The sequence below is a fragment of the Tribolium castaneum genome, chromosome 5 (assembly GCF_031307605.1).
Source record: "Tribolium castaneum strain GA2 chromosome 5, icTriCast1.1, whole genome shotgun sequence".
NCBI lineage: Eukaryota > Metazoa > Arthropoda > Insecta > Coleoptera > Tenebrionidae > Tribolium > Tribolium castaneum.
In genome coordinates, this window is record NC_087398.1 from 1095041 (window position 1) to 1110898 (window position 15858).

Here is a 15858-nt window from a genome sequence, read left to right on the forward strand (position 1 = left end):
TTATATAGGAAAATCCAGAATAAAATTCGGGTTGATTATTAGTTTTTAATTATTAGAGGTGTAAAAGAACACAACTTGAATGATAAAAATAAAATCTATGCGTGCACATCAGTCTGGAAATGTATTATATAATTAAAAAAGATCCTAATCTATCACAAAAACAAATACTGATAACTTGAAATGTATTAGAGACAGGACCCTTAACAACTGAAACCACTACAAATAAAAAACAATTTTAATGTTAGTTTCTACAATTATTATCACATTGACCACCAATTCGTAAAACCGTCGACTTGACATCAAGCCCTTGAAAAAATGCAATTTTTGTTATAAAAATAATTTTATATAATTTTCTTTACACAAGAGAGGGAACATATTTACAACGTACTTGATTCGCTCCAAAAAGAACACACAGGTACACAAATTCCAAGATAAAAAATTCGTTAGAACCCTACTGTAAAAATTTAAGACTTAATCTAGCTTTAAAACGCAATGTTTACCGCATTGGACGGTCTTAAACCTTTCAGTTTCAAAAAGTTGACAAATCGCCCGACAACTGTACTTTACGTATCCTCGATACTCGGAAGCCAGAAGGCCATGTTTGTGCAAGCCGACGCGAGCATCATGTATTTGGGGTTAAACTGAACGCATTGGACAGGTCCAGGGTGGTCAGCGTTTAAAACACAGACTTTGTATCCAGTGTCTGCGTTCCAGACGTGGACACGACCGTCTGTTGAGCCGCTAAATATGAACTGCGAGTCGGGACTGAAGGACGCCTCGATGGGAATCCCCTTGTTGTTCAAGTGACCGGTGAAGGTCTGCAAGGGGGTTCCGTGGAAAGCGTCAATCAGCCGGATAATTGAGCCGTTTGTGCTGATGAGAATTGTTTTACCGTCCCGCGAAAACTTCAAGCCGGTCCAATCGCACTCCTTCTCCTGCGTCAGCTTGAACGTAACAAAGGGGCCCTGAAACGAAATTCAAACAACTGGGGAGGACTTGATTGAAATTTTACCTTGTCAAAGGAGCGCAAGTCGTACAGTTTGATGCTTTCGGAGTTGACTCCTGCGGCGAAGATGAGCCCCTCGGGGTCGTATGCCGCCACCGGCCGCCCCGACAAGTGCATCAGCCCCTGGCAGTTAGGCGACCTCAAGTCCCACAAGCGCAGCGTCTTATCCAGGGAGCCCGAGAGGAACGTGTCCTCAACCGGCGACAGACACAGCGAGACGACCTTTTTCGTATGCCCGGGGAAATACCGGATGTATTTGTTGTCGTGTAAAGACAGGTATCTGATCGTGTCGTCGACTTTGGTTGAGCTGTGTATGGCGGTATTTTTAGCATGTGTGAAGTGTATCAAATCGACTCCGTATTTTTTGCTGTTCACAGTGCGGACTTGAGTGCCCTTCTCGCAGTCGTAAATTACGATCTGATCGTCCTCGCTGCACGAAATCAACGTCTCACCGCTCGGCGAAAAGTCAATGCTATTTATTTTGTCGGTGTTTTCCCGGAACACTTTCGCCACGCGGAAACTCCTAACGACCTGGTCTACCAGTTTCATCTTCATTTGAGAGGCCGTTTTTGGGGCTTTTCCAAGGGAAATTGGCGAATTCGGAGGAAACGTAACGGTTCCTTAACCCAAACAAAGAAGATGGCGGACGCGTCACTGACACAGACACATCCGGGCGGAAATAACCCCACACATTAATTACGACCACGCCAATTATCGCAAAAATACAACGAATTTTCTTGGAAAAAAATATTGCATTAAAAGGCGCAACTTTGGCCGAAATCAAAAAAGCGTCCTTTGGCAACTGCTGTTTTGACTAAAAACAACCAAGCGGGCAACACTACTGGGGAAAAGTCACTAGCCCACTTTTGACATTTTCGAACGTCAGCCCGGCATTTTCACTTATTTAAAATTTTTGTGTAAATAATGTGACAAACCTATTTATTGAATAAATTTAGTTCAGACAAGCCCAAACCTGTCGTTTCTTTATTTACACTCCTAATTCCTTGATTTGATTGAACTTATAATTCAAGCGCAAAATATTAATTTTTGTTTAACGCCACTTGAAGAATTCTCTCGAATAGTAAATACTAAATGATCGCCAATTTGTAACCACTGCTCGACTTGTTTGTGAAAGTTGCTCCAATTTCCAAACGTCACTCTAACCTCACAACAGCCAAAAGTCGTGCCCATGTGGTGTTGACTGAATTGTCAATTTTGTGCATTTTAAAAAAATTACACAAGATCGTGCAACATTGTGTTGTTTTGATCAAACTCAGTTCAAAGTTCGTGCGTGTTTTGGTCAGTAAGTAGTTTTATGCGCCCCCATATGTTTTCCTAACGCAGTCTCAAAGCCTTGCAGTATGGATATTTCAATGAGCGCTAAAGACGTCCGCAATGCGTACATTAATTTTTTCAAAGAGAAAAACCACGATTACGTCCATTCCTCGTCTACAATTCCCTTAGACGACCCAACTCTACTGTTTACCAACGCCGGTATGAATCAATTCAAGCCGATTTTTTTGGGGACTGTTGACCCCAACAGCGACTTGGCGAAACTGACACGTGCCGTCAACTCGCAAAAATGCATCCGTGCCGGCGGTAAACACAACGATTTGGATGATGTTGGTAAAGACGTTTACCACCACACTTTTTTCGAAATGATGGGCAACTGGTCGTTTGGTGACTACTTCAAGAAGGAGATTTGTGCCTGGGCTTGGGAGTTCCTCACCAAACGGCTCCACCTACCTGGGGACCGCCTCTACGTCACGTATTTCGGGGGCGATAAAGCTGCCGGTCTAGAGCCCGACAATGAGTGCAAACAGGTAAAGAAAACAAGGGGAATCACATAATTTTATTAATAGAAATAAAACAGATTTGGCTGGGTTTGGGAGTCCCCGAATCGCACGTCCTCCCGGGCAGCATGAAAGACAACTTTTGGGAGATGGGCGAAACGGGGCCCTGTGGCCCCTGCTCCGAGCTCCATTTCGATAGAATTGGGGGGCGCGACGTCCCAGAACTCGTCAACCAAGACGATCCTGACGTTTTGGAAATTTGGAATTTAGTTTTCATCCAATACAACCGGGAATCAGACGGTAGTTTGAAATTTTTGCCCAAAAAACACATCGATTGTGGCCTGGGGTTGGAACGCTTAGTGTCAATAATGCAAAATAAGAGGTCAAACTACGACACCGACCTGTTCCTGCCCCTGTTTGACGCGATTCAGAAAGGGACAGGGGCTCCCCCCTATGGCGGGAAAATCGGAGATGCCGATAAAGACGGCATCGATATGGCCTACCGGGTTTTGGCTGACCATGCCCGAACTATTACGATCGCACTGTCGGACGGGGGAAACCCTGACAATACCGGCCGAGGGTAATTTTACAATAATTCACAACTTATTATTATTATTATTATTATTATTATTATTATTATTATTATTATTAAATGTTTCAGTTACGTATTGAGGCGCATTTTGCGACGTGCCGTTCGATACGCAACGGAAAAATTGAACGCCAAACCTGGATTTTTTTCAACTCTTGTTAATACAGTTGTTGAGATTTTGGGCGATACTTTCCCCGAAGTTTGCAAAGACCCACAAAGCATTATTGATACAATCAATGAAGAAGAAGAGCAATTTTTGAAGACTTTATCGCGTGGAAGAAATTTGCTCAACAGAACTATTACCAAATTGGGTGACTCCAAAACTCTACCAGGGGATGTGGCTTGGAGGTTGTATGACACTTACGGCTTTCCGGTTGATTTGACTCAACTCATGGCGGAGGAAAAGGGGTTAAATGTCGATATGGCCGTGTATGAGGAGTCGAAAAAACTAGCACAGATTGCCTCACAGGTGGAGATTTTTTTATTTATTAATTATTTATTTATTAATCTAGTTACGTTATGAAAACAATTGCGTGAAATGACCAACTATAAAATTGGTGTGTCTAATGTCAAGTTAGGGATTTTTAATTTATTAATTGCAACTTTTCAAAATGATCTAGTTAGTGATGAAAAACAATTGCGTGAGATGACAGACAAATAATTAATGTGTCAAATGTCAAGTGTTTGTGGCGTCGTTAGTGAAAAAAGGTAATTAATTGTTTATTTCTATTTACAATAAAAGGGCAAAGGCTCGGGGGTGGAGGACACCATCAACCTCGATGTGCACGCCATCACCGAGCTTCAAAATCTTGGGGTTCCCCCGACTGACGACGCCCCCAAATACAACTACATTGCTGGTAGTGGCATTAACGAGGAGTACAAATTCGAGTTGTGCCACAGCACTGTGATAGCCCTCCGCCACAACAAGCAATTCGTCGAGCAGGTCCACACAGGCCAGGAGTGTGGTATTCTCCTCGACAAAACAAACTTCTATGCTGAGCAAGGGGGCCAAATATACGACACCGGTTACATTGTGAAAATTGGCGACGAGAGCGTGGAATTTTCGGTGAAAAATGTGCAAGTTCGTGGGGGGTATGTCATCCACATTGGGAGTCTCGAAGGCACGCTTAAGAAAGGCGATAAGGTGGCTTTACACGTTGATTCGGCTCGCAGACGCTTGATTATGAATAATCACACGGGGACGCATGTTTTGAATTACGCCCTGCGGAAGGTTCTAGGCACTGAGGCCGATCAAAGGGGGTCTTTAGTCGCCCCGGATCGATTAAGGTTCGATTTTACAAATAAGGGGGCCATGACTGTCGATCAGGTCAAAAACACTGAACTCAATTCTAAAGAATTGATCTCGCGGAATGATCAAGTGTTTGCGAAAGAGTCGAATTTGGCCGTGGCTAAGACCATAAGGGGGCTGCGTGCGGTGTTTGAGGAAACGTATCCAGACCCTGTTAGAATAGTCTCGATTGGTATTCCGGTGGAGAAGTTGGAGGTGGATCCGTTTGGCCCAGCTGGGGACAACACCTCAATTGAGTTTTGTGGCGGCACTCATTTGAAATATTCGGGCCATATTGGCGATTTTGTCATTGCAAGTGAGGAGGCTATAGCTAAGGGGATTCGCAGGATTGTGGCCCTCACAGGTCCGGAGGCCACTAAAGCGTTAAAACGCACCGAATATCTCGAGAATTGCCTCAATGATATTAAATTCCTAGTCGAGACTGACAAAAACGGGGAAAAGTCCAAAGAACTGGTCAAAAAAATCGTGCAATTGACGGAGGAAGTCTCGCACGCTGTTATCCCCTACTGGAAGAAGGAGGAAATAAGGAACGCACTCAAAACCTTGAAAAAGAATTTGGACGATAAAGAACGCGCAGCAAAGGCTGCGGTTGCAAATCAAGTTGTGGATCAAATCAAAGAGTTTGTTAAAGCCAACCCGAATTTGCCGATTTTGGTTAAGGAGTTGAAGGCGTTTTCCAACACTAAAGCTCTCGATACGGCTTTGAAGCAGGTGAGGAGTTTGAGTCCGTCCACGTCGGCACTGTTTGTTACTGTTGATCCGGATTCGAATAAAATGTTTTGTTTGGCGTCTGTGTCGAAGGAAGGAGTTGATAAAGGTTTAAAAGCCAATGAGTGGGTTCAAGCTGTTGCCAGTAAATTGGGAGGAAAAGGGGGCGGGAAAGCTGATTCGGCCCAAGCGTCGGGAAGTAATAGTGTGGCTGTTGAGGAAATTTTGCAACTTGCTAAACAATTCGCAGAATCGAGGATTTAATTTTTGCCATATTTTTAACCACAATAAGAAGGGCTTGATCGGTTTAAATTATTCCACTTTTTATTAAAATAAATATTTACAAGTCGTCGGTTTTATTTTGATCGTATATTACCCTAATTTCCTGGAGGAGTTGCGTAATGTTTGTGCCCAATTTTGCACTCACTGGAATTACTTTTAAATCGGTTTCTTGTTTCAATAATTCTAAATTTTTCTCCGCCTCTGGTAAATCGATTTTGTTAGCTATTACAAGTTGCGGTCTTTCTAATAAATGTTTACTAAATTGGGACAATTCATATTGCAATGTGTGTAAGTATTGCCACGGTTTGTCCAGAGATAAATCAATGATGTACAAAAGAGCAGTGCACCTCTCTGCGTGTTTTAAAAACTGGATGCCCAACCCCCGATTTTTGTGTGATTCGGGGATAAGTCCGGGCAAATCTGCCACAGCGATTTGCTCGTAATCGTCGTACTGGACCATACCTATGTGGGGCTTAAGCGTCGTGAACGGATACGGGGCTATCTTAGGCCTGGCTCGAGACACCGCACTTAATAGCGTACTTTTGCCCGCATTTGGAAACCCAATCTGCAACAACAAGACTAAGATTTGTTCCAAGACGAACGAACCCAATTACCAATCCCACATGTGCCATACTTTTAATTTCTAAAGTATACTCCAAGTCTTCGCCCTCGGCCCCATATTCGCAAATTTTTGGAGCTTGTTCCGTGTCAGTCACAAAAAAGTGGTTGCCTTTGCCCCCAGCGCCGCCCCGAGCCGCCACAAACATAATCCCCTCAGAAGACAAGTCCCCCACTACCACCCCGTTTGCATTTTTCACCACAGTCCCCACAGGGACGTCCACAATACAGTGTGGGGCATTTTTGCCATTACAGTCTTTATTTTGTCCCTTTTCCCCGTCTTCAGCACGAATGATGGGTGGTACATTGATTAAATCTTTAGTGGCAGAGTTGGCTTTGAAGATAACGTGGCCCCCATTGCCCCCGTCACCACCGTCAGGACCGGCAAATTCGTTACTCCATAAACTAAGGAAGGAGATGCAACCGTTGCCCCCGCAGCCTCCGGTGGCCCGAAGTGTCTTCAGATCTATGAAATTTTGGACCTGGTGAAGTTATTTGGAAGTGTAAAGGTGAGTGGCTTACTGGAGTTTTTGTAGACTTTGGTTTCTTGCTCCGCAAAGGTTGCGGCACCTTTTGCGAGTATTTGCACACGTTGGTTGCGAATTTTATCGTTATACGTATTCGGTTTAGGAACATTGTTGAAATAAAAAAAAATAGGTTAGGGTATCATAAAAGGTTAGGTTAATGCTGTCAGCTGTCATCTGCTGTCATTTAAATTTTTTAGCAAACTTTTGAAACTATGCAACTAATATTACACAAGTGTACACCTTTTGCTGCCATCCGGTTGGGTATTTTTGAAAAAATTCGCTCGTAGATTTCCGAAAAAACTGTTTTTCATTTAGTAAAATCGTCGATTTGAAATACTTGTGTAACTACATTTTATTTCTGTGCATTTTTTTTTGCATTTGGATGGGGACATCATTTTATATTTTAAACGCAAATAAAAATATTATCATAAATTACTCATTCTGAGATCATCATTCTGCGTTATAGAACAGATTTGGGACAGATGAATTATTTCGCTTTAAATGTTTGTTATTGCGGCCAATATCTAAATAAATAATTAAGAAAATTGGGTTGACTTCGATACGAACATTCCTGCTAAAAACAAGTAATTTATTTTCCCTTAATTTATTAAAGATGATGGAAAATTGCACAGGTGACATCATTATCTGTGAGAAATTTCCACCTGACAGCAATAAATAATTGACGACTGTGCTTTACACTCCCATCAAGGATAAATAGTTTTTAAGTTTGTCTAATACCCGATATTTGTCATCACTCCAAATCCACGTTCTTTAAATTTGTTATATGCTAACATCTGTTCCAAATATTTGTATTGGCAGCGTTTTATTTATTTAAGCGATAAAATCGCAACAATGCACTTGGAAAAATCAATGGAAATAGTTTCAGGTCTGAGAAAATTCTTTCTCTATATAAACGCTAAACAATTAGGAGTGATGTGACTGTTAAGTGACTAATTCCACACAAATTATTACGTGTTATTGCCGCTGTTGGTATTTTTAGCACTGTTTGATGGCTTTCCTTTGCAGAGGCCAGTCAAAGGGCCATGCCCTTACCTGTTTAATAAATACCAACCCTGCCACTTAAATTTAAATTGGAATAATAATACCTTTGGCGGAACAAGGGTTTAAATAACTCATAGACGCAGAGACGTCGATATGTCTGGGAACAACCACGTCGTCTAAATAAAAGTAAGATTAATATGTTGGGCTGTTATCAGAAGCGAAATTTCCGGTTTGCGGAAGAGGCGCGAGCTGAATTCGACTCATTTAAATACGGCTTGTTTTTCGTAGAAATAACGATTGACGGCTTATAAAACGTTTTATTGACACAATAATTTCACCAACGTGCGGGCGAAATTTACAGACGCCAGTTGTTATATTCATAAATTATTTTACTTTGATTTTTATGCTATCACAGACAGGTTTATGGGCTGTTAAATAAATGTAATTTAATGTGTTTCTGTGATTATTAAAATTGAAACACAACTTTTTTTATGTTGAAGTTCAAATACAATAAACTTATTCAGGAGACGCAATATTTTAATTAGGATTTTCTCAGTTTCAACGTAAAACACGTAATTGATTCATTGAAATGCATTATTAATTGGTATTTGTTAAGATGTAGATTTCAGAAGTGATTAGAAAAAGTTGGTTAAAAATGAGAAAATATCTTGTTTTCGTATGCATTTTTTATGAAGATTAATTTTTAACAAAATTACATGGAATAATAATATTGTAGTGTAATACATTACTCACCAAAATGTCAGCTATTTTTATTAAACTTGTGGGTATAATGGCTTTACATTAATCATCGGTGTAGATATCTCGTGAATCATCTGTTCGCGATCATTATTTACCCATAACATAAAAAATGCACGAGGATTTATTCAATGATCGATTATTAAATTATTAAATTTAATAGTGAATTTCTTACACATCGATCGCTGGAAAAATGTTACAGTGACTCACTCAATGACATGAATAGAACTCGAAGGAAATAAATTATTTTTTTAATGCAAGTCTCAAACCTTTCGCATAAATAACTGGCCCTCTTTTTTGATTTTTTCTTTGTTTTTCTGTTTATATTGGTAAAATGCAAATGCGCTCTTATTATTTTTTCTAAAGACTTGACTTAAAAAATTTGAAATTGATGCTCGAATTTTTTTCACAAGTAAATTATTGGAGGACATTAATTAAGGAAAAAATTGTAAGTTGAATCAAAAAATAGCGTTTGTAATAAATAGTAAAGAGCGTAATTCAAGTCTGAAAATAAAACTTTAAATATCTCGAAAACTAAACGTTGGGCGTGATTTTGTTTAATGACGAAAAAGACGCGTCTTTACGAAATCTAGACGAATGTTTAATTAGATTTCGAGTTTTCAACCGTTGATTTGCTATCTCTTTTAGGAGCGACAAAAGACCTAACTCATTTTATGTTTCTGGAATGTCCAGTTCGAGCGATGAAGTTTGAGGGGTCACTCGATGGGGTTCAAATCAGTTTGAAAAACCTAAATTAAATTTTGAGTTGTGCAATTTGTTTTAAGTCAGTGAGTAGGGTTTGAAGTGGAGAAAAAGATGGCTTTTATTTGAAAATTTTTGGACAACTATGAACAGAGATATCGTGTTTTGTTTTTTGTAAGGGTTGATTTTTGTGAACGTGGATTATAGCGGTTCAAGTCTCTTAATTTTTCTCTATTTTGTCTATTGTTGCCATTATCTTGCAACAGTCTTGAAGGGCACCAAAATCATGAAATCAAGGTAATTTCCGCCCCACCAAAAACTAAGGGTGAGTTTAGTTTTTTATTCTTGTTCAAGCTGTTAGAGTCTCATTACTCGAACGTGAAAAGTGGGACGTAAAAAAAAAAGTTACTTTTCACGAGCTTTAAAGTCCATATGTTCGATTTTTTGATGTTTGATTTTTTCAATTTTCGTCGCAATTTTTGTCGATTCTGGGTACCCGGAACATTTGTTGAGCAATAGCTCCGGAACTATCAGAGATAACCCCATGAAGTTTACTATCGTTGGAAAGCTCTTTGAATTATCTATTTTTTTCAAAAAAAATTATTGTTCTCCGACTAATAGTTTTTGAGCAAATTGCAGATAAATGCAAAAATTGGTAAAATTTTAAAAAATTCATAACTAAAAAACTATTGGGAATTTGGCAATTTTTTCGATGCCAACCGATTCCCCGGATCATTTTGCATAGGTATGGATCAAAACAGTCCCACTTTTTTAAATAGTTTAGTCGTAATTGGGAAAATAAAAAAAATTAAAAAAAAGTTAACACCCCCTCCTACAAAATGGTCAATTTTAAAAGTGTCTCAGAATCGAATAAAACCGATTCTATCTTATAGATTTTGATGTGCTCTTTCCGATCTAAAAAAGCGTTTTCTCCTAGCTCTTTTAGTTTGGCCGTAATCGGCGTTTGAAAATTGAAAAATTTTTTGCGAGATATCGCCTTGAGTCCTATGCCATTTTGTAGAGTTTTTTATTCCGGTTATCCTCCATTTTTCCGTTTCTCGATATCTTTAATAGTTTCGCCGTAATTAGCGATCGAAAATTGAAAAAAAGTGAAAATGGAAACCTTTTTTTGCGTTTTTCTCGGAAACTGTAAGACTTAGAGCAACGAACAAAAAATCATCTGATAGCGCTTAATTTTCTCTATTTTTTCGATTAAACCCGGAGCCGCTCCGGGTAACGGTTCCGGCTACAGAGGCGATCAAAGTTTTTCACTAAAAAAATTCATAAAAAAAAAACTAAAAGTCGTAGAGCATTGCGGTTTGTTCGATTGAATTCTACGGCTCATTTTACATATTATATCGATTTTTCACAAGAATTAAAAATTTAAAATTTTTTGCCTAAATTTAGGGTAGCCATTTGTAATAGTGGAAAATTTTATCCAACAAAAAAATTCATAACTCAAAAACTAAAAGTCGTAGAGCAATGCGGTTTGTTCCATTGAATTCAGCGGCTCATTTTCTGTATTATACGAACTTTTCATGAGATTTAAAAAATTTATTTTTTTTTTGCTAAAATTTCCTGAGTAATACACATGCCTTCAAGAAAATGAAAAAAAAAATTTTTTTTAAATTTGTTTTATCATACTTTTTCGTATTTATATATGCCTTTACAACTCTCTAGAGTTGTTAAAAGTCCAAAAAAAGTCCATATGTTCGATTTTTTGATGTTTGATTTTTTCAATTTTCGTCGCAATTTTTGTCGATTTTGGGTACCCGGAACATTTGTTGAGCAATAGCTCCGGAACTATCAGAGATAACCCCATGAAGTTTACTATCGTTGGAAAGCTCTTTGAATTATCTATTTTTTTCAAAAAAAAATATTGTTCTCCGACTAATAGTTTTTGAGCAAATTGCAGATAAATGCAAAAATTGGTAAAATTTTAAAAAATTCATAACTAAAAAACTATTGGGAATTTGGCAATTTTTTCGATGCCAATCGATTCCCCGGATCATTTTGCATAGATATGGATCAAAACAGTCCCACTTTTTTAAATAGTTTAGTCGTAATTGGGAAAATAAAAAAAATTAAAAAAAAGTTAACACCCCCCCCTACAAAATGGTCAATTTTAAAAGTGTCTCAGAATCGAATAAAACCGATTCTATCTTATAGATTTTTATGTGCTCTTTCCGATCTAAAAAAGCGTTTTCTCCTAGCTCTTTTAGTTTGGCCGTAATCGGCGTTTGAAAATTGAAAAATTTTTTGCGAGATATCGCCTTGAGTCCTATGCCATTTTGTAGAGTTTTTTATTCCGGTTATCCTCCATTTTTCCGTTTCTCGATATCTTTAATAGTTTCGCCGTAATTAGCGATCGAAAATTGAAAAAAAGTGAAAATGGAAACCTTTTTTTGCGTTTTTCTCGGAAACTGTAAGACTTAGAGCAACGAACAAAAAATCATCTGATAGCGCTTAATTTTCTCTATTTTTTCGATTAAACCCGGAGCCGCTCCGGGTAACGGTTCCGGCTACAGAGGCGATCAAAGTTTTTCACTAAAAAAATTCATAAAAAAAAAACTAAAAGTCGTAGAGCATTGCGGTTTGTTCGATTGAATTCTACGGCTAATTTTACATATTATATCGATTTTTCACAAGAATTAAAAATTTAAAATTTTTTGCCTAAATTTAGGGTAGCCATTTGTCATAGTGGAAAATTTTATCCAACAAAAAAATTCATAACTCAAAAACTAAAAGTCGTAGAGCAATGCGGTTTGTTCCATTGAATTCAGCGGCTCATTTTCTGTATTATACGAACTTTTCATGAGATTTAAAAAATTTATTTTTTTTTGCTAAAATTTCCTGAGTAATACATGCCTTCAAGAAAATGAAAAAAAAAATTTTTTTTTAAATTTGTTTTATCATACTTTTTCGTATTTATATATGCCTTTACAACTCTCTAGAGTTGTTAAAAGTCTAAAAAAAGTCCATATGTTCGATTTTTTGATGTTTGATTTTTTCAATTTTCGTCGCAATTTTTGTCGATTTTGGGTACCCGGAACATTTGTTGAGCAATAGCTCCGGAACTATCAGAGATAACCCCATGAAGTTTACTATCGTTGGAAAGCTCTTTGAATTATCTATTTTTTTCAAAAAAAAATATTGTTCTCCGTCTAATAGTTTTTGAGCAAATTGCAGATAAATGCAAAAATTGGTAAAATTTTAAAAAATTCATAACTAAAAAACTATTGGGAATTTGGCAATTTTTTCGATGCCAATCGATTCCCCGGATCATTTTGCATAGGTATGGATCAAAACAGTCCCACTTTTTTAAATAGTTTAGTCGTAATTGGGAAAATAAAAAAAAATTAAAAAAAAGTTAACACCCCCCCCTACAAAATGGTCAATTTTAAAAGTGTCTCAGAATCGAATAAAACCGATTCTATCTTATAGATTTTTATGTGCTCTTTCCGATCTAAAAAAGCGTTTTCTCCTAGCTCTTTTAGTTTGGCCGTAATCGGCGTTTGAAAATTGAAAAATTTTTTGCGAGATATCGCCTTGAGTCCTATGCCATTTTGTAGAGTTTTTTATTCCGGTTATCCTCCATTTTTCCGTTTCTCGATATCTTTAATAGTTTCGCCGTAATTAGCGATCGAAAATTGAAAAAAAGTGAAAATGGAAACCTTTTTTTGCGTTTTTCTCGGAAACTGTAAGACTTAGAGCAACGAACAAAAAATCATCTGATAGCGCTTAATTTTCTCTATTTTTTCGATTAAACCCGGAGCCGCTCCGGGTAACGGTTCCGGCTACAGAGGCGATCAAAGTTTTTCACTAAAAAAATTCATAAAAAAAAAACTAAAAGTCGTAGAGCATTGCGGTTTGTTCGATTGAATTCTACGGCTCATTTTACATATTATATCGATTTTTCACAAGAATTAAAAATTTAAAATTTTTTGCCTAAATTTAGGGTAGCCATTTGTCATAGTGGAAAATTTTATCCAACAAAAAAATTCATAACTCAAAAACTAAAAGTCGTAGAGCAATGCGGTTTGTTCCATTGAATTCAGCGGCTCATTTTCTGTATTATACGAACTTTTCATGAGATTTAAAAAATTTATTTTTTTTTGCTAAAATTTTCTGAGTAAAACACATGCCTTCAAGAAAATGAAAAAAAAAATTTTTTTTTTAATTTGTTTTATCATACTTTTTCGTATTTATATATGCCTTTACAACTCTCTAGAGTTGTTAAAAGTCTAAAAAAAGTCCATATGTTCGATTTTTTGATGTTTGATTTTTTCAATTTTCGTCGCAATTTTTGTCGATTTTGGGTACCCGGAACATTTGTTGAGCAATAGCTCCGGAACTATCAGAGATAACCCCTTGAAGTTTACTATCGTTGGAAAGCTCTTTGAATTATCTATTTTTTTCAAAAAAAAATATTGTTCTCCGACTAATAGTTTTTGAGCAAATTGCAGATAAATGAAAAAATTGGTAAAATTTTAAAAAATTCATAACTAAAAAACTATTGGGAATTTGGCAATTTTTTCGATGCCAATCGATTCCCCGGATCATTTTGCATAGATATGGATCAAAACAGTCCCACTTTTTTAAATAGTTTAGTCGTAATTGGGAAAATAAAAAAAATTAAAAAAAAGTTAACACCCCCCCCTACAAAATGGTCAATTTTAAAAGTGTCTCAGAATCGAATAAAACCGATTCTATCTTATAGATTTTTATGTGCTCTTTCCGATCTAAAAAAGCGTTTTCTCCTAGCTCTTTTAGTTTGGCCGTAATCGGCGTTTGAAAATTGAAAAATTTTTTGCGAGATATCGCCTTGAGTCCTATGCCATTTTGTAGAGTTTTTTATTCCGGTTATCCTCCATTTTTCCGTTTCTCGATATCTTTAATAGTTTCGCCGTAATTAGCGATCGAAAATTGAAAAAAAGTGAAAATGGAAACCTTTTTTTGCGTTTTTCTCGGAAACTGTAAGACTTAGAGCAACGAACAAAAAATCATCTGATAGCGCTTAATTTTCTCTATTTTTTCGATTAAACCCGGAGCCGCTCCGGGTAACGGTTCCGGCTACAGAGGCGATCAAAGTTTTTCACTAAAAAAATTCATAAAAAAAAAACTAAAAGTCGTAGAGCATTGCGGTTTGTTCGATTGAATTCTACGGCTAATTTTACATATTATATCGATTTTTCACAAGAATTAAAAATTTAAAATTTTTTGCCTAAATTTAGGGTAGCCATTTGTCATAGTGGAAAATTTTATCCAACAAAAAAATTCATAACTCAAAAACTAAAAGTCGTAGAGCAATGCGGTTTGTTCCATTGAATTCAGCGGCTCATTTTCTGTATTATACGAACTTTTCATGAGATTTAAAAAATTTATTTTTTTTTGCTAAAATTTCCTGAGTAATACATGCCTTCAAGAAAATGAAAAAAAAAATTTTTTTTTAAATTTGTTTTATCATACTTTTTCGTATTTATATATGCCTTTACAACTCTCTAGAGTTGTTAAAAGTCTAAAAAAAGTCCATATGTTCGATTTTTTGATGTTTGATTTTTTCAATTTTCGTCGCAATTTTTGTCGATTTTGGGTACCCGGAACATTTGTTGAGCAATAGCTCCGGAACTATCAGAGATAACCCCATGAAGTTTACTATCGTTGGAAAGCTCTTTGAATTATCTTTTTTTTTCAAAAAAAAATATTGTTCTCCGACTAATAGTTTTTGAGCAAATTGCAGATAAATGCAAAAATTGGTAAAATTTTAAAAAATTCATAACTAAAAAACTATTGGGAATTTGGCAATTTTTTCGATGCCAATCGATTCCCCGGATCATTTTGCATAGGTATGGATCAAAACAGTCCCACTTTTTTAAATAGTTTAGTCGTAATTGGGAAAATAAAAAAAAATTAAAAAAAAGTTAACACCCCCCCCTACAAAATGGTCAATTTTAAAAGTGTCTCAGAATCGAATAAAACCGATTCTATCTTATAGATTTTTATGTGCTCTTTCCGATCTAAAAAAGCGTTTTCTCCTAGCTCTTTTAGTTTGGCCGTAATCGGCGTTTGAAAATTGAAAAATTTTTTGCGAGATATCGCCTTGAGTCCTATGCCATTTTGTAGAGTTTTTTATTCCGGTTATCCTCCATTTTTCCGTTTCTCGATGTCTTTAATAGTTTCGCCGTAATTAGCGATCGAAAATTGAAAAAAAGTGAAAATGGAAACCTTTTTTTGCGTTTTTCTCGGAAACTGTAAGACTTAGAGCAACGAACAAAAAATCATCTGATAGCGCTTAATTTTCTCTATTTTTTCGATTAAACCCGGAGCCGCTCCGGGTAACGGTTCCGGCTACAGAGGCGATCAAAGTTTTTCACTAAAAAAATTCATAAAAAAAAAACTAAAAGTCGTAGAGCATTGCGGTTTGTTCGATTGAATTCTACGGCTCATTTTACATATTATATAGATTTTTCACAAGAATTAAAAATTTAAAATTTTTTGCCTAAATTTAGGGTAGCCATTTGTCATAGTGGAAAATTTTATCCAACAAAAAAATTCATAACTCAAAA

General features: G+C 36.8%; 4 protein-coding genes across 5 annotated transcripts in view; 2 read left to right on the plus strand and 2 right to left on the minus strand.

Moving 5' to 3' along the window:
• Nucleotides 1-31: 31 nt before the first annotated feature.
• On the minus strand, nucleotides 32-1561 carry Wdr82 (WD repeat domain 82). Its single transcript, XM_961463.4, has 2 exons — nucleotides 1013-1561; nucleotides 32-965 (listed from the first exon to the last, which is right to left on the minus strand). Exons 1-2 carry the CDS (start codon nucleotides 1559-1561, stop codon nucleotides 564-566), a joined length of 951 nt encoding a protein of 316 aa, XP_966556.1. The 3' UTR covers nucleotides 32-563.
• Nucleotides 1562-2167: 606 nt separating this feature from the next.
• Nucleotides 2168-5754, plus strand: AlaRS (Alanyl-tRNA synthetase). Of its 2 annotated transcripts, none has more exons than XM_961372.4 (5): nucleotides 2168-2309; nucleotides 2359-2829; nucleotides 2880-3379; nucleotides 3461-3857; nucleotides 4131-5754. In XM_961372.4, exons 2-5 carry the CDS (start codon nucleotides 2368-2370, stop codon nucleotides 5667-5669), a joined length of 2898 nt encoding a protein of 965 aa, XP_966465.1. In that variant the 5' UTR covers nucleotides 2168-2309; nucleotides 2359-2367; the 3' UTR covers nucleotides 5670-5754. The 2 variants fall into 2 exon arrangements, with proteins under 2 accessions (XP_966465.1, XP_008194044.1); XM_008195822.3 differs by having other exon boundaries at nucleotides 2170-2305.
• Nucleotides 5708-7019, minus strand: LOC654876 (uncharacterized protein). The gene is made up of 3 exons (XM_961289.4): nucleotides 6828-7019; nucleotides 6302-6787; nucleotides 5708-6252 (listed from the first exon to the last, which is right to left on the minus strand). Exons 1-3 carry the CDS (start codon nucleotides 6939-6941, stop codon nucleotides 5746-5748), a joined length of 1107 nt encoding a protein of 368 aa, XP_966382.1. The 5' UTR covers nucleotides 6942-7019; the 3' UTR covers nucleotides 5708-5745.
• Nucleotides 6680-15858, plus strand: part of LOC135266291 (amyloid-beta-like protein) — a 28891-nt gene continuing 19712 nt past the window's right edge. Inside the window, exon 1 of the mRNA XM_064356734.1 lies at nucleotides 6680-6814. The gene's annotated coding sequence lies outside the window, so the exon portion shown is untranslated. The remainder of the gene's footprint in view (nucleotides 6815-15858) is intronic.